Genomic DNA, 18,335 nt, shown 5'->3' on the forward strand with positions numbered 1-18,335 from the left:
GGGTGCCTGGATTTGAAAAAAAAAAACTTTGCACACTTATAGAGAAGGCTACATGTGTATCAAGTTTTGGGTCCAGGGGACCTACGACCGGCCGGTACCGGGTCACCAAAGAAATTACTGTTTAACATGGGAGTCTATGGAAGGGGTGCCCGGATTTGAAAAATCGGTGCTCCCTGGCCGTAGATCCCCCGGACGAGAAACTTATAGAGGAAGAGTGGAGCTACATGTGTGCCAAGTTTGGTGTCCAGGGGACCTACGGCCAGCTGGTACTGTTTCCCCAAAGTCCGGCAGATCAGGCGCAAAAAGGTGACTCGAGTATAAGCCAAGGGGGGCATTTTCAGCACACAAAAAAATGTGCTGAAAAACTTGGCTTATACTCAAGTATATACGGTAATCCAATGCTGCCCCTGTGTTTGGTGGGCTGTATCACTATATGTATTGGATTTTAAAATACAGTTTTGTATGCCATTAGAAAGGCTTTTGTGAGCTGAAACGTGTTAGTACTTTGGATCTGTTTGAGCAGTTATGTAGCCAATAAAGAATTTATACTAAGAAGCTTCTGAGTCGCCGGCCACCATTATTATGGATTTATGCTGTGAAGAATGAACATCCTACCCAGAGCGATCAGTTCCCTGCCTCCACACTTCAAACATAGCAGCTGAGCTTGGGTAAGATCTGTTCCCTAAGTAATGCAATCACTTTCTGATTGTAGGTACGTGTATTTTGACACCAACTGTTGCTAGAGATCCCGCCATTAAATGTTGAAGTTCTTGGAGACTTCTTTTAGCATCAAATGGTCTGCTTTTGGGTTGCATTGGTTGAGCTAGGCAAATAAGCAGCTGCTTGAAATCTATGCCACTTGGGTGAAATGATGGATTTCAAATAATCTTGCAATTTGACCCATAGGCACCCACATCCTATTTTTAGGGTCTTGGACAGCTCTTTAATCTTGGTGTGACTACATTTTAAATGCCAATAGTAAAGAAAGAACCATGCCCTAGATCAGGGGTATCCAAACTACAGCCCTCCAGTTGTTCAGGACCTACAATTCCCATCATGCCTAGTCATGTCTGTGAATGTCAGAGTTTTACAATGCCTCATGGGAAGTGTAGTTCCGCAACAGGTGGATGGCCGTAGTTTGGAGATTCCTGCCCTAGATGTCTGAAAAGACCGGTTCCATCTGCATACTCCCTAACCGGGTTCCAAACATTGGCAGCTAATCTGGAACCACAATTTATATTTTCTTGGATTTGAAGTGGTAGTAAATATAGCGTGCTTACATTTTCTACGTGACAATCTACATTTTCAATAATTTAGATTAGGAGAATGAATACACCATGGTAATGTTCTTTGTCGTTTGTAGGGTTGTCCCGATACCGATACTAGTATCGGTACCGGGACCGATACAGAGCATTTGTGCGAGTACTTGTACTCGCACAAATGCTCCCGATGCCTGACCCGATACTTGGTCAGTGGGCGAAGGTTTTGAGCAGAGAGGGCAGGCAGAGTTTGCGAGCGGAAAGGGCGGGTGTATGCTGCTGTCCCCCTCCGTGATTCAGCTCTCCCCCCGGATGATGCTGCTGTCCGCGCTCAGTGTCCCCCTCCATGATCCTGCTGTCCTCATCCATGCTCTGTGTCCTGATGCCTGTGTCCCCTTCCGTGATGCTGCTCTCCCCCCGAGTGATGCTGCTGTCGGCGCTCTGCGTCCCCCTCCATGCTGCTTGTCCCGTGTCCCCCCTCCTGCTGCTGTCCCCTTCTGCGCTCTGTTTCCCCTCCATGTACTTCTCCACTCTCTCTGTCCTCGTCAGGATGGAGAGCAGAGGTAGGAGCCACTAAATCCGGCTCCTACCTGTTCTGAATGAACAGAATCAGTGATCACTGACACTGTCCATTCATATAACTGAAACATCGTAACTTGTGATTACGATGCTTCAGTTTATGAATGGAGAGGAGCTTCTGTCTCCTGTCCATTCATTTTAGCTGAGGCTGCAGAGAAAGGGACTGGGGAATCTGTGTCCTTAGTCCCTTTTTCTGTCTCAAAGGTGAGATTTCAGGGGTCTGTTAAGACCCCTGGCATCTCACCCAAGCCCCCCACAGTGCTAAAAAAATAAAAAAAATTGCAATAAATATAAAATAAATGAATTGTAAAAAAAAATAAAAATAAAAAAAAACACTGACACCATCCACTACCCCCCCCCCCCCCTTAAAAAAAAAAGAAGAATGCATCGTAAAAAAACATAACAAGAAAATTGTAAAAAAAATAAAAAATACTGACATATGTGCCACTGTCACATGACATTAAAAAAAAAAGTATCGGTAATCGGCACTTGAAAAAAAGTCTTAAAAAAGTGGTATCGGGACAACCCTAATCGTTTGTAAAACATTTTCATCTGTGGGGAATTTTCGAATGAAGATCTAGGGGCAGATCCTCAAAGACATTACGCCGGCGTATCTCTTGATACGCCGCGTAATTTCAAATTTTGCGCGTCGTATCTTTGTTTTGGTATCCACAAAACAAGATACGACGGCATCTCGGCTAGATCCGACAGGCGTACGTCTTAGTACGCCGTCGGATCTAAGCTGCAATTTTTCGGCGGCCGCTAGGTGGCGTTCCCGTCGATTTCCGCATCGAGTATGAAAAATAAGCTATTTACGGCGATCCACGAACGTACGTCCGGCGCATTTCTTTACGTCATTTGCGTTTGGCTTTTTCCGGCGTATAGTTAAAGCTGCTGTTCTGAGGCGTACTCAATGTTAAGTATGGCCGTCGTTCCCGTGTACAATTTAGAATTTTTTACGTCGTTTGCGTAAGTCGTTCGCTAATAGGAATTTGCGTAGAATGACGTCACTGTCGTAAGCATTGGCTGGTTCCGGTTTAATTTCGAGCATGTGCACTGGGATACCCCCACGGACGGCGCATGCGCAGTTAAAAAAAAACGTTGTTTACGTCGGGTCACGGCGTATTTACACAAAACACGCCCCCATTCAATCCATTTGAATTCCGCGCCCTTAAGCCGCAAGTGATACACTACGCCGCCGTAACTTGCGGCGCAAATTCTTTCAGGATAAAAAAAAAAAGATAAGTTACGGCGGCGTAGCATATCTTAGATACGCTTCGCCCGGCGCAAAGGTACGAGGATCTGCCCCCTAATGTTTTCCTTGTTCACAAATCTCAAAAAGACAACAATTTCCATTGGGGTGCACTTATTTTTTTCACATGGCTGTTTATTGTTACTTTTCAACCACTGATCTTTTCTTCCACAAAATTCCAAAAGTTTTTTACAACTTTGAAATTTCCAGATTGAATGCATGGATGATCATATTAGTTATTTATCTGGCTAATTGCTGGCCCTATGGGCACCTTTTGTGCAACTAAAAACTACAACACCAATAAAAATGTACATAGGACATGCTGTATACCTAGAATTTTATATTAAATATTAGATGATATGACTAAGTACAGAGAATACATTTTTGCTTTCTTTACAATCGTGGAAGTGTTTTGCAGCATTTCTATTTTCTGCTTAGAACTGGCTATCTTATCAGAAGGAAGCTGTCCTCCCAAAAAGAAAAAGCATTATTTAGAACAGGAAACCAGCTGGTCTGAATGTCATTTTAACAAGTTAACAATACATATTTATACAGGTCTGAGTGTCTTCCTTTTCCCCTCCACAAGCTACATTTTATTTTGTAGGTGGCTCAGTTGGCTTAGCGGTCAACTGATGATCTATACGCAAGTAGGAAGAGCACAAAATATTATCTGTAAGCATTTGCGCAAAAAAAAAAAAAAGTAGGATTTAAATATAAAACACAAAGCAAACTACTGCTCAAAATAGGGATTATTATTAAATGACTAGACCCGGATGGAACGGTCATATAAGATAATGAGAATGTTAAATCTACAGGAAGCAGTGGAAGCTATCTTATTTACAACTATGTACACTGGATGGAAAATGCTAAACCATTTGTGAGCGGTCACAACTTTTAATGCATTAAACACTTCCATACCGGGTCTATTCTGGCACTTCTCTTCTACATGGAAAAACCATAATTTATTTGCTAGAAATTTTATTTTTTTGTATAATGTGAAAGATGATGTTACGCCGAGTAAATAGATACCCAACATGTCACGCTTTAAAATTGCGCTCCATAGGCGACGCTGTAATTTTTTTTACAGGTTAACAATTTAGTGTTACAGAGGCGGTCTAGGGCTAGAATAGCTGCTTGTGCTGTAACGCACGTGGCGATACATCACATGTGTGGTTTGAACAGCATTTACATATGTGGGCAGGACTTACAGGACTTACATATTCGCTTCTGAACGCAAACTACAGGGGACAGGGGCGTTTTAAAAAAAATGTTTACACTTTCTGTTACATTTTATTTTTTTTGATCACTTTTATTTCTATTACAAGGAATGTAAATATCCCTTGTAATAGAAATCTATTGTGACAGGTCCTCTTTATGGAGAGATGTGGGGTCAATAAGATCCCACATCTCTACTCCATGCTGGAAAGCATGAGATCAGGAAAAAAAAAATTCACTGATCTCATGCCGACAGGTGCGATTGCGGCTTTGTTTACATCCGTGGCCCAGACATGACATCATAACGTAGCGCCTGGACCTCCGCTGGTCATAGAGATGACTGGGGATTATTCGGTCACTGGAAATCTGTATGGTCGTCATCCAGCGGCGACCGATCCTTTCTCCGGGTCCCCAATGGAACGGGAGAGCCCAGAGAATCACCAGATGCCGGCGGGGGAGTTCTCTCCCATAGCCTGTAATCAACAGGAAGGGGACTGATAATGAATACAGCAACTATATGTCACTATATAAAAGAGGAACCCATGCCACACAAGCTTTTTAGTATTTTAAAGTTATTAACCACTTGCTGACCGCCCCACAGCACTTTTACTTTTTTACTGTTTACTTGATCCTGTACTTTCGGGTATCGGGCCGCGAGTGGCACGTTCCTGCTGTGAATCTACACAGCTGGGGCCTATCAGCGGGTCTTGCAGAACCGATTTCCGCTGGCACTCGCTGATAGTTCTATACACAGGCAGAACAACGATTTGCCTATGTAAACAAGGCAGATTGCTGTTCTGTCAATACAGAATGCATGGATCCTTTGTTTCTGTAAAGCAGAAACACTAATCAATGCCATCCACTAGTAAAAGCACCTCCCCACTACACCGAAACATTAACTAAGCACTCAGTTAGCCCTTTGATGGCCCCTGATTTTAACCCCTTCCCAGCCAGTGTCAGTAGTACAATAACAGTGTATATTTTTAGCACTGACCATTGTAATAATGTCACTGGTCCCCAAAAAGCGTAAAAAAAAAAAAAAAAAAAAAAAAAAAGGCAGTTGGTGTCCAATTTGTCTGCCACAATATTGCAGTCCCGCTATAAGTTACTGATCGCCGCCATTACTAGGAGAAAAAAATAACTAAAATAAAAATTCCATAAATATATCCCATAGTTTGTAGACCAGTGAGTGGTTCTCAACTCCTGTCCTCAGGACCCACTAACAGGCCAGGTTTGCAAGATAACAGAGTATTCTAGTCTGCATCTCCCCAAGGTAATACTTAAAATATGGCCTGTTAGTGGGTCCTGAGGACTGAAATTGAGAACCACTGCTGTAGACGCTATAGCCAGTCAATAAAAGCTTATTGGGGTTTTTTACCAAAAATATGTAGCAGAATACATATTTATTGGATATATTTTATAGAAGAAAAGTAAAAAATATAGCTTTTTTTATTTAAATTTTTTTTGTTTATAGAGCAAAAAATGTAAACCTGCGGAGGTGATCAAATACCACCAAAAGAAAGCTCTATTTGTGGGGGGAAAATTACATCAATTTTATTTGGGTACAACATCGCACAACTGCGCAATTGTCAATCAGAGGAGATCTTCAGGTCAGCGTGAAGCAATATACCAGGCATAATAGCATAGGGCTGCTAATTTTACACTGATGTGCTACGTATTACCCACACCGTGGGCGCAGTGCAGTGTACCAGCAGTTTTCCTGCGGGTTTGCTGCACTTAGCCATAGACTTCAATGGTATCCTGCGGGCATTGGTGTGCACAGACTATTACATTAGGATGTGCACCTCAAAACACATGCATGTGTATATATAATGATGGTGTCAGTAGGGCAGTGGATGGTGTCACTTTTCATTTTTATTATTTTACAAACTTTTAGGATTTGTTCAAAGATCACGGGTTTAACCATGGGGAATCTGCACCACACAAAAGGGCAATTAAGGCTGTGCACCTGACACACCCTATGCGCACGCCTATGCCTGTGGGTTTGTTGCGCTTTCTGAATGCAGTAGCTAGAGGTGTACACATGTTGCAGCCGCAGAAGGAGTTATACGCCCTGTCATGGTTAGTGGGTGTAGCACCTGCCAAGCATGACCCATTCAAGTGAATGAGGTCACTCAGCAAGTTCCCTGCAACCTTGTGCAGTACAGCAAACAAGGGGTTAAAGCAGGCAGCGTTCTGTTGCTTTCTCCTCCGGCTTTAACCCCTTGGAATTTTGCAGTTGTGGGGCACTTGCAGAGTGGCCCCATTTACTTGAACGAGTCACCATTGGCAGGCAGTAGCACCCACCAAAAGCAACAGGGGGCTTAATTCCTGCTGCAGCATATGAACACCTTTGGCTGCTGCCTCAGCAGGTAACGGGGTTAGGGATTGGGGGCGGTAAAACCACGACTAAACCGCATGGGGTTTTACCATCCCTCAACTTTACGTGTGAACGAGACCCAAGGGTGCCACTGCCGAATGCAACCAAGGGCTCATTCACAGGTGCTGCAGGCACTGCTACTCCTCCAAAAAGCGTTCTGAGTGTGTTTGGCAGGTGGTGAGGAGGCGACCTTTTGCTTACTTACTACCTTATTGCGTGAATTACAACACAGTGGTATGGCAATTAAAAGTTTAAATATCAGGTGTGAGGAGGCAACACTGTGCCCAGTGATCTTTGACTTTGCCCGTGTTGTTCAGGTAGATTGCCACCTCTCCAAGGTTGCCCAACCCTTCCCTAAGGAGTAATTACTTCTAAAAATATGTAAATACCGTTAGAATAATGTCGGAATCCACCCAGGTGCCTTACAAGCAGCTGGCACAGCCGCTCAGCACTGTTGAGCGAATGTGTCAGCTGCCCCCTCCACAGCCCAGTGCTCCAGTGAGAGAGGAAAGAGTAGAGAGCAGTGACTGACCGTTTCGGTTCTGTGCTCAGAAAGGGACCCAAGAACTGAGCGATCAACTTCTCCTGCCCCCTCCATAGACTGGCGCTCAAGTGAGTGCTGAAGGGGCAAAGCAAAAACAGTTGCTCAGAGGGGAATCCAGAACTGAGCAATCAGCGGTCATGTGATCGCTCAGTTCTTGGGATCAAGAGTCAGCAGGAAACAGCTGTTGCTTCGGACCGATGCTGCAGCCGGTAGGTATGTATGTTTATTTTTTTATACTCCCACACTTTTCCTTCAATGTCCAAATTCAATTCACTCTAAAAAAGTTGTTGTACCATATAATACATAAACCAAAACGTGAACAAAAAGATTGCTTACCTCTTAATAACCATTTTTAATGTCTTATGTGATCCTTTCACCAGACAGATTGCCTCTTGGCGATAACCTGAGAGTGGTATATCATTTATATTGACAATTTCATCCCCTGCCATTATGATCTCAGCAGCTTTACTCCCTTCTTCAACCTGAAACACAAAATAGAACAGTAATGGTTATTAAAATTATTAAGTTGTAGAATCTATTGATACAGTTGAGTGCTTTACCCGTTTATGTGCATTTAAAACCAAGTCCAGCCAAAAAGTTTTCTTTAAGTTTTTGATTAAAAGGGTAAGGGTTAGAACCTCACCAGGGTTTTCACTGCGCACACGAATATAAAGTTGTTGTAGGTCTTTACCCTCCCTCCCCACAAATTATTATTTATTGTTGTCCACATTAGTATGATATTCTATCATTTCATATGTTGGTGACCACTGTCGCTGACTGCCAAATGCAATGAAGGGAAATTCTCTCCAATAGGGACAATGAAAGTGGCAGCCCGTCCATAGCGGGTGTACGGGCACCGCCTATTGCAATTGCATACTTTAGAAAAGCGTAAAAAGGAAGACATTATGGCAATATTCAATTAAAATGTAAAGTAATAGCCCAAAAAGCAGACTGAATTATGGGTAGGCTCTGGTGGGCAGAATCTCTAAATGGCTACCTAACAGTATATGCTTAGAGCTCATTTTCATTGGATTACATTTCTATTCCATTTCCTTCAGTGGGGCTCGTTTCTGCTGCATGCATTTATATGCCTTATCGACCAATGAAAAATAGCCACACAGAGCACCGGATTGTTCTGTATTTTTAGGCAGAAAGCAGTAAATGGGTGGTCATGTGATGTCCTTTCCAGCAGCCATCTTATACTCATGTTAGATGACATGAGTGTGTGGTGCTGGAGAGGACTACAAATACATTATTGATGTGGACTTATTTACTTTGCTCATAAACATAGGGAGCCGATGTCACAGCAAGTGACCTAAATAGAAAATGCATGATAAAAAGGCTTAACTGCAACACACATTAAAAGGTTAACAAAAAGCAAACGCAACACATGCCTCCATACTGAACCTTTTATGCTATAACATCAGTGTTTATGTTCTTCGAGTCCTCATGGACATCAGTTGTGTAACTTTTATAAAGTGATCATGTCCTTGAAGGAACACCTCATATCTGACACCACTGATAGCAGAAACGGCTCTAGGCTTGGTATGGACCCTACTCACGCCCATGATGGGAAAAATAATTCAAGGACAAGAGCCTCTTCCCCACAACCCTGGCCGATGGTTGTGGGGGTCTTCGGACATGGGGCTTATTGGAACCTATTGGAAACCTTTAACAAGGTGGTCCCCAGATCCTGCTCTTTAATAACGAACTGCCTGGGGCTACCCGGTGATGTCACCTGGTGAACCCGCCCCCTTGTGACATCATTGACTGAGGGCATGCTGAGTCATTGACGTCACAAGGGGTGGTGTCACCGATATTCACTGGTTGTTAGGGACGTTGGCGGCCCCGCTCCTGAGTCAGGGCTCTTAACGCTGCCTCCGGATCTCCGCCGGAAAAAAAAAAAATTAAAATCCAGCAGCTACAAATACTGCAGCTGCTGACTTTTAATATAAGGGCACTTACCTGTCCTGGAGTCCAGCAACATCGGCAGCAGAGGACGAGCGATCGCTCGTCACTCTGCTGCCCCCACCGCCATCCTCGGTGAGGGAATCAGGAAGTGAAGTGCTCCGGCTTCACTGCCCGATTCCCTACGGCGCATGTGTGAAAGTCGAGTGATTCCCAGAACACAGCTGGCGGGGGCGGGAAGTGATGTACTCCCCGCAGAGAGGACTCCTGGAAGTGGGTGCAAATACCTGTCTTTGACAGGTATCTGCACCCCCTCCCCCCTGAAAGGTGTCAAATGTGACACCAGAGGGGGGGAGGGTTCCGATGAGCGGAAGTTCCACTATAGGGTGGAGCTCAGCTTTAAGGCCCCCTGTCCCTCAAAACTGGGGTAAGGCATTGGGTAGGTTAGGCGGCCGTGAGGCCCCTGTGAGTGCAAGGTCTTAGACGACCGCCTAATTAAAGAGCCGCCTCTGGCAGGAATACACGGTTAGAAAATTGACCAACGAAGCAGCATTCGTTGGTCGAAATCGCCGCCAACATTAACCATTTCCAAAAAAACTTCAATCGATTTCATATGTAGTGTTAACGTCTCAGGTACAAGTGGGGTCATCTACTAGCTCCGCTCATGCGTGATCATGTTCAAGAGATGTTTTACGGACGTCCTTCACACCAACAAACAGAATATCGTTTGTTCGCAAACGTTACAACACATAGGGGTTGATTTACTAAAGGCAAATCTACTTTGCACTACAAGTGCACTTGGAAGTGCAGTCGCTGTAAATCTGAGGTAAAGATCTGAAATGAGGGAAAGCGCTGCTGATGTTTTCATCAAATCATGTGCAAGCAAAAATGATGTTTTTTATTTTCCCTGCATGTCCCCCTCAGATCTACCATGACTGCACTTCCAAGTGCACTTGTGGTGCAAAGTGGATTTTCCTTTAGTAAATAGACCCCAATGTTTCCATTTTCTAAATCGGTCTTTTTCATTGACAATATCGATATTAAAAGGTATTACTTGCTGGGCATCAACAAGTAGAAAATCAGCCGATCGTTTGCAGAACGGAAATTTTTGCCCATTTTCTTATCGTGTATTCCTGTCATAACTCATGCCTTCATCTCGTTATCCATCTCATTTAGTACACTACTTCTAAGATATTTAGAGAAGTTAGACCTCGTATACACGATAGGTTAACCAGAGGACAACGGTCTGAAGGACCGTTGTCATAGGTTAACCGATGAAGCTGACTGATGGTCCGTCGCACCCACACACCATCGGTTAAAAAAACGATCGTGTCAGAGCCCGGTGACGTAAAACACAAAGACGTGCTGAAAAAAAAACGACGTTCAATGCTTCTAAGCATGCGTCGACTTGAATCTGAGCATGCATGGATTTTTAACCGATGGTTGTGCGCAATCCATTGGTTTAATTTTAAAGAAAGTTGGCTTTTTTTTAACCGAAGGTTAAATAACCTATGGGGCCCACACACGATTGGCTTAGATCGATGAAAACGGTCCATCAGACCGCTGTCCTCTGGTTAACCTATCGTGTGTACGAGGCCTTAGACCCTTCTACTAGGAATTCCACCTCCTGCAGTGTTTTATGATTACAACAAATAATAATGTGTATAACAACAACAAGCTTATCGTAATGTCATGACTAGTCACCACTGGCTCAGACCATGCCCAATACAGTTTATAGTGATGATTATCTTTGTATCATATTATGATCTAGAGCTAGGTTATGGCCTATTTGTAGTTGTGCCGATTTGTGATATCATTACTTTTCAGTACCAACACTAAACCATTTCCACACCTCCCTCCAAGAATGTTAGAAAACCCTCATCTACCATACCATTTTTTTTTAGCTGTACACAAAGTAATGCACTGAGGTATAGTGTGCTGCAGTGCAATTTATTTACAATACGGTCCCAAATTACCTTACAAATGCACCACAACATACAGATTGGTAATGATGCCATTCTGTTTTTTTATGCGTTGCGGTCTGTAGGTATCTTGAATAGACTCCCTTAACATAGCACGTTAGGGCCCTTTCACACTGAGGAGATTTTTCAAGCGCTTTGGCACAAAAAAAGCACCTAAAAAAAAATAGCTTCCCTTTAAAATAAATGCTTTCACACTGGGGCGGTGCGCTTCCGTTGTGGTGAAAAAAAAAAGAATAAGGGGAAAAGGGGGATTAGGCTGTTTCAAGGCCCCCCTTTTCCTCATGGGATTCGTGGCAGGGGGCAGTTTTAAGTGTCCCTTGGGCTTTTAGGCGGGAATCCTGGGGATTGGTTAGTGGAGGTTGTTGCTAAGGGTAAAAACTAAGGCTGTGATAGGTTTAAATTGGTTTTGAGCGGGAAAGGTAAGGATTGGCTGGGGCACTTCAGTTGCTGGGGTAAATTTGAAAATTTAGGGGTTCTGGATAGGTCAGTTAAGGTCATCTGACCTTCCAGAACATTCCAGCTCTTAGAAATCCCCTATTTAAAGAGCTGGTTCCGATGGATCAGGGCCAGCCGTTTCCAGGAGTAAACCAACAGTGGATCTCCCCACCCCCCCCTTCCCTTGTCGCGCTATTGGTAAGCCTCAGTCCATATGGTGGCGGGTCACAACTGTCAATCATCTTCACACTGGGTGCTGTCCGGGTTGGATTCATCGTCTATGGACTTTGATACTGGAATTTTTTAAATTTTCGTCCATGTTTAATGCACTCATATGGTGCACAATTTTTCTATTTTTCACTTGTAGAAAACACAAAGGACTTTTAATGCACTCATATGGTGCACAATTTTTCTATTTTTCTATTTTTCACTTGTAGAAAACACAAAGGACTTCACTGTTTATACTATTATATTATTGGTTGGCGCAATTTTTTCTTTCTTTTTTCTATTGTTTTGTGTTAGTTCACGCTATTGCAGCCTTCCCACTTATTCACTTAATTTGTATTTGATTAGCGCAATTTTCTTCTTTCCTGATAATTTAATGGTAATATGTAATAATGTAATGGTAATATTTAATGATTATTTGGAAAAAAACAATAGTTATGCCGCTGGCCTTAATTTATCCAAAAAAAAAAAAATGTGTGTTGAGTATTTTATTTTAATAAAGTTGGAGTGTGTATTTATTTAATTAATAAATTATTTATTTAAAAATAATTTTAAAGGTGTGTGGTCTCAAGTTATTGATATGTCCAGGCATCCTGCATATAATCCCATAATCCTGCAGCATCTTTGGAGCATGTTTGGGGAGCTAAAAACATAACAAAACAAAAACAACCCACCAAAAACACTTCTCCCAATTGAAATCAATGGAAACTGCCTCATGAACGTCACAAAAGCGATCCATTAACGCATAGGTCTTTTACTAGCAGTATTGAAGCGGACCAGTGTGAAAGGGCCCCTAATGTTGCCACTTTGCGTGACAAAGTAATTTGAAAACTTTTAAACTATACTTAACAATAAAAAAAAAATAAAAAAAAAAGATTGTGTAAGCAACAAGTGTCAAAAAGAGGCTCGGGGCTGAAGTGGTTAAAGTGGAACGTAACTCTCTTAGTCAACATGCTCTATTTTAAATCCTTATTCTGGTAGCTTTGGTAAATAAAAATAGTAAAGTATATCATACTGTATTTACTGGTTTTATACTTTATTTTTTTTTACATTTCTTCAGTTACTTCCTGGTTTTCATACCTAGGAAAATGTCATACATCCCAGGAATCTTCAGAAAGGGAAAGGGGGGTTTTCCTAGCTAAGCACACCCTCCTGCCTGTGTTTTTGTGAGATTAGGCGACTCGCTACGGCCATCTTGGTACACCCCGCATTCGCCCACACTAAGGCCCGGATTCTCGTACGAGTTACGCCGGCGTATCTCCAGATACGCTGTCGTAACTCTGAGTCCGAGCCGTCGTATTTTGGCGCCTGATTCAAAGAATCAGATACGCCAAAATTTCACTAAGATACGACCAGCGTAAGTCTCTTACGCCGTCGTAACTTAACTGCATATTTACGCTGGCCGCTAGGGGCGTGTATGCTGATTTACGCCTAGAAAAATGTAAATCAGCTAGATACGCCAATTCACGAACGTACGCCCGGCTGACGCAATACAGATACGCCGTTTATGTTAGGCTTTTCCCGGCGTAAAGTTACCCGTGCTATATGAGGCGTAGATGAGGCGTACCAATGTTAAGTATGGACGTCGTTCCTGCGTCAAATTTTGAAGATTTTACGTTGTTCGCGTAAGTCGTTCGCGAATAGGGCTGGGCGTCATTTACGTTCACGTCGAAAGCATTGGCTTCTTACGGGTTAATTTGGAGCATGCGCACTGGGGTACTTTCACGGACGGCGCATGCGCCGTTCGTAAAAAGCGTAATTTACGTGGGGTCACATTAAATTTACATAACACACGCCCACATCTACCACATTTGAATTAGGCGGGCGTACGCCGGCCTATTTACGCTACGCCGCCGCAACTTTGGTTTGAGAATACGGCACTTGCCTGTCAAAGTTGCGGCGGCGTAACGTAAATAAAATACGTTACGCCCGCACAAAGATACGCGCTTCTACGTGAATCCGGGCCTAAGCCTTCCCTGTTGGAATCTAGGCAGGGAAGCCGATTGCTGGATTAGGATTCCTGATCAGCAGTCAAAATAAGAACGGAGGCTAGCTGGGCGCGGTATAGGTTATATAGGGGATGTCCTAGGACTTTTTTTAACCAGTGTCCAACCATCTGAGGTAGCTGCATAGAACCTAGTCGTATTGATTTAGACCCCTTTCACAATGATGTCGCCTGTATGTTAGCGCTAAAATTCTGCTCATTTTAACGACACTTTAGCTGCGCTTTTCACCGTTAGCGGGGGAAAAACTTGTTAACCCCTGCTAGCGGCCGAAGAGGTTAAAAACGCCCATGTTGAGGCACTTCCGAATCGCTTTTCAGGCACTTCGGAAGCGCTGCCCATTCATGGCAAGGGGCATTTTGGGAGCACTGTATACAGCGTTCCCAAACCGCGCCCAAAGATGCTGCTTGCAGGACATTTTCTAACGTCCCGCAAGCGCACCGCCCCAGTGTGAAAGCACTCGGGCTCTCAGGCTTTCATATTCGGGCGACATGGGAGTCAGTTTTCAGGCGTTTTACAGGCGCTATCTCTAGCGCCAAAACTGCCTCAGTGTGAAAGAGCTCTTAAAGGAGCGTGTTCTGTACTGCATGATCAGGAAATTGTTATGTATCCTGAATGCTGGAGCAGAAACTATTTCTGTAACAAAGTCAGATAGCTCAAGGGCAATGCTGATTAATAGCTGGCATGATCTACAAAAGTCATTAAAAACTTCCCTGTCAAGAATCTGAAACGTCTTACAAAGTAAGTAAATGTATTATACATTAACATTCAAAGCAAATTCCATTTTCAACCCATGATTATAAAGAAGGACATGTGCAAATCTAACATGAGCAAGCTTGTAGCGGCAGCTCTGACACATTTTTCTCAGCACCAAGAACGTTCAGAGTACATATAAACATACTTGAGGCGGAACTGCACTGCACCTGATCACCTCAAATCAGAAAAATGCTGTTTTATTCATTTTTAAATATTCAAAGCAAACTCCCCCACCCATCCATGTCTCCATGCTTTATTTTGCAGAGAAATCACTTTGAACCCCCCCCCCCCCCCCAGCATTTGTGGCAATGGCTATTTGAGTAAGGGCAGTTGATTTATGTGGTATTTACTTCCTGGAATCCATCTACGCTTAGCTCAAGACCCCTCCTCCTGAATACTTCTGGGATGTATGACATCATTTGCCTAGGTGTGGAAAGCAGGAAGTAACTGAAGAAATGTAAAAAAAAAAGTTGAAAACAAGTAAATATGACCTACTTTTCCTATACTAATGCTAGCAGCATAAGGATTAAAAAAATAGGCAATGTTGATTGAGAACATGGGCCCAGATTCTCGTAGAATAGCGTAACTTTGGGCGGGCGTAACGTATCTCATTTACGTTACGCCGCCGCAAGTTTTTCAGGCAAGTCCTTATTCACAAAGAACTTGCCTGTAAATAAATAATGAGACCTAATAGGTAGGGGCAAAAACAGGCTGCTTGAGGCCAGTTAATGGCTAGTACCATAGGTCAACGTGAAAAAGAAAATGTGGGATTGGGATTTTTTGAGTGCCTCTTTTTCACGTTGACCTATGGTACTAGCCATTAACTGGCCTCAAGCAGCCTGTTTTTGCCCCTACCTATTAGGTCTCATTATTTACAAACAACCGGGATGTTGGCACATCTAATTAAATTTACTATTAGCCTAATTGAGGCAATACTCCCCTTTATCAACTTGCCTGTAAAGTTGCGGCGGCGTAGCGTAAATCACCCGGCGCAAGCCCTCCTAATTCAAATTAGGCGGGTAGGGGGCGTGCAGCATTTAAATTAAGCGCGTTCCCACGCCGAATGTACTGCGCATGCGCCGTCTGTAAAATATCCCAGGGTGCATTGCTCCAAATGACGTCGCAAGGACGTTATTGGTTTCGACGTGAACGTAAATGGCGTCCAGCCCCATTCACGGACGACTTACGCAAACGACGTAAATTTATAAATTTCGACGCGGGAACGACGGCCATACTTAACATTGGTTGCCCCTCATATAGCAGGGGCAACTTTACGCCGGAAAAACCTAACGTAAACGTCGTAACTTTACTGCGTCGGCCGCGCGTACGTTCGGGAATTCGCATTTCTAGCTAATTTGCATACTCGACGGGGAAAACGACGGAAGCGCCACCTAGCGGGGGGAAAAAAAAATTACAGTTACGATCCGACGTTGAAAGAGACTTACGCCTGTCGGATCTAATGGATATCTATGCGTAACTGATTCTAAGAATCAGTCGCATAGATACGACGGCCCAGATTAGGACTTACGACGGCGTACATTGCGCTGCGCCGTCGTAAGCCCTTTGAGAATCTGGGCCCTGAAGTTCTACTTTAAAGTGTTATTCGTCTACAGCTTTTAGTAACATAACACCAGGTAATATCTCCATAAGGCAGGGTGACAGTGCTCTGCCCCTGTCACCCATTTGTGCTCCTGCATGGTCACCCCGTCATATCACAAAAAAGGATGGCAATTGTTTGTGTCCAGAAGTGCTTTAGCAAACTAACGCCGGCCATGCATGGATCGAACTTTGGACAGTTCAGCAGGGACTGGATGAATTTTCGATTCATGTATGGGCAGGCTGGTTGTCCAGAAGTCGATATACTGACCTAACTAGCCAGCAGCACTGATTAGTGTATTCTGCTGGTAGTGAAGTCTCTCCCTGTCAGAATAGAATAGCTCTTTGGGAAGAATTCCCCCCATTGACATCAGGAAAGTAGATAAGGGAATCAATTAATTTTTTTTTTGTTCAACATGCTGGTTCGATGAGAAAAAATAAATCATTTATGGCCAGCTTAAAAGGGGTTGTAAACCCTTACATTCTATGCATTAAGGTGAAAAACCTCTCGTAGTTCCCAATCGTTCCTGTGCCATGGACGAGCACACCCAATGCAGCCGGTTTCTCAGGTCCCAATTGGATAGATTGATAGCAGTGCAGCCATTGGCTCCTGCTGTTGTCAATCAAATCAAATGATGTAGGAGTCGGGGGCGGAGCGCCGAGTCCTGCTGTCTGTGTCAATGGACACAACAGCAGGACATGGAAGCACGCCCGTATGGGTGCCTCGAGGGAGAGCGCTTTTCCGATGGGGCACACGCGAAGAAGAGGAGCAAAGCGCCGCTGAGGGACCCCAGAAGAGGAGGATTGGGGCCCTTCTGTGCAAAACCAACTGCACGGAGGAGGTAAGCTTGACAGGTTTGTTTAAAAAAAATATTGAATGTTTACATATCCTTCATATACTTCAAATTGCATACATCTACAGTAAAACAGATAAATAGGCCGAAGGCATAACAAAAACCCTTAGGCCCCATTCACACCTAGGCGTTTTTACGCCTGAAGCGCACTGCTCACAAACGCCAGAGGGGAGAATTAACATTATTCCCTATGGTGACTGTTCACACCTGAACGCCTGAACGCCCAAACGCCTGTCGCGCGAAGCTCAAACAAGTCCCGGACCTTTTTTTGTCGCGCGAATCGAGCGACAGAGGCGTTTGAGCGTTTTTTTTTCCCCATAGAAAGTAATGGGAAACGCGCGTATTGAGCGTATCGCGCGACAACAGGCGTTTGCTATGGGCGTTTCGTCGCTTTAATCAATAGAACTTGTCGCCCATGCAGAAGATTAAAAAAAATCTACCAACATAGCAACAAGTGATGAAAAGATGATAATTTTTCCTATTGGCTAAAATAAGAAACGCCGAAGTACAAAAACGTCGCACGACGCTGTATGCAAACGCGCAAATAAGCATGAATACGCGCGAAAAAAAACGCCCGAAAAAACGACCGAACGCCCTACGCTCAGGTGTGAATGCAGCCTTAGGCCCCATTCACACCTAGGCGTTTTTACGCCTGAAGCGCACTGCTCACAAACGCCAGAGGGGAGAATTAACATTATTCCCTATGGTGACTGTTCACACCTGAACGCCTGAACGCCCGTCGCGCGAAGCTCAAACAAGTCCCGGACCTTTTTTTGTCGCACGTATCGTGCGGTTTGGGCGTATTTGAGCGGTTTTTTTTTCCCATAGAAAGTAATGGGAAACGCGCGAATTGAGCGTATCGCGCGACAATGGGCGTTTGCTACGGGCGTTTCGTCGCTTTAATAAATAGAACTTGTCGCCCATGCAGAAGATTAAAAAAATCTACCAACATAGCAACAAGTGATGAAAAGATGATCATTTTTCCTATTGGCTAAAATAAAAACCGCCGAAGTACAAAAACGTTGCACGACGCTGTATGCAAACGCGCAAATACGCGCGACAAAACGACAGAAAAAACGCCCAAAAAAACGACCGAACGACCGACGCTCAGGTGTGAATGCAGCCTAACAACCAGTACACATAAAAAAGGAAAAATCTGCACCCCCCCCATCCATCACCTATCCTAGTCAAACCTGATTTAAAAAAAATAAGTTTAATTTGATTTTAGGCTGCATTCACACCTTTGCGTAGGCGATATGCCTCGTATTGCGGCGACATGAAACAGGCGTTTTGTCCCGCGATTTGCGGCGACAAAACGCGTCGTTTGAGCCTTGTTTTTTGCTGGAG

The 18,335-nt window shown here is 43.8% G+C and overlaps 1 protein-coding gene across 3 annotated transcripts in view; it reads right to left on the reverse strand.

The window, feature by feature from the left end:
* Window positions 1-18,335, reverse strand: part of SHROOM2 (shroom family member 2) — a 311,760-nt gene that overhangs the window by 191,136 nt on the left and 102,289 nt on the right. For all 3 annotated transcript variants that reach the window (XM_040338142.1, XM_040338141.1, XM_040338139.1), the window contains exon 3: window positions 7,566-7,711. In XM_040338142.1, the coding sequence (XP_040194076.1) occupies window positions 7,566-7,711 (146 nt within the window). The remainder of the gene's footprint in view (window positions 1-7,565; window positions 7,712-18,335) is intronic.

The sequence above is a fragment of the Rana temporaria genome, chromosome 2 (genome assembly GCF_905171775.1).
Source record: "Rana temporaria chromosome 2, aRanTem1.1, whole genome shotgun sequence".
Lineage (NCBI taxonomy): Eukaryota > Metazoa > Chordata > Amphibia > Anura > Ranidae > Rana > Rana temporaria.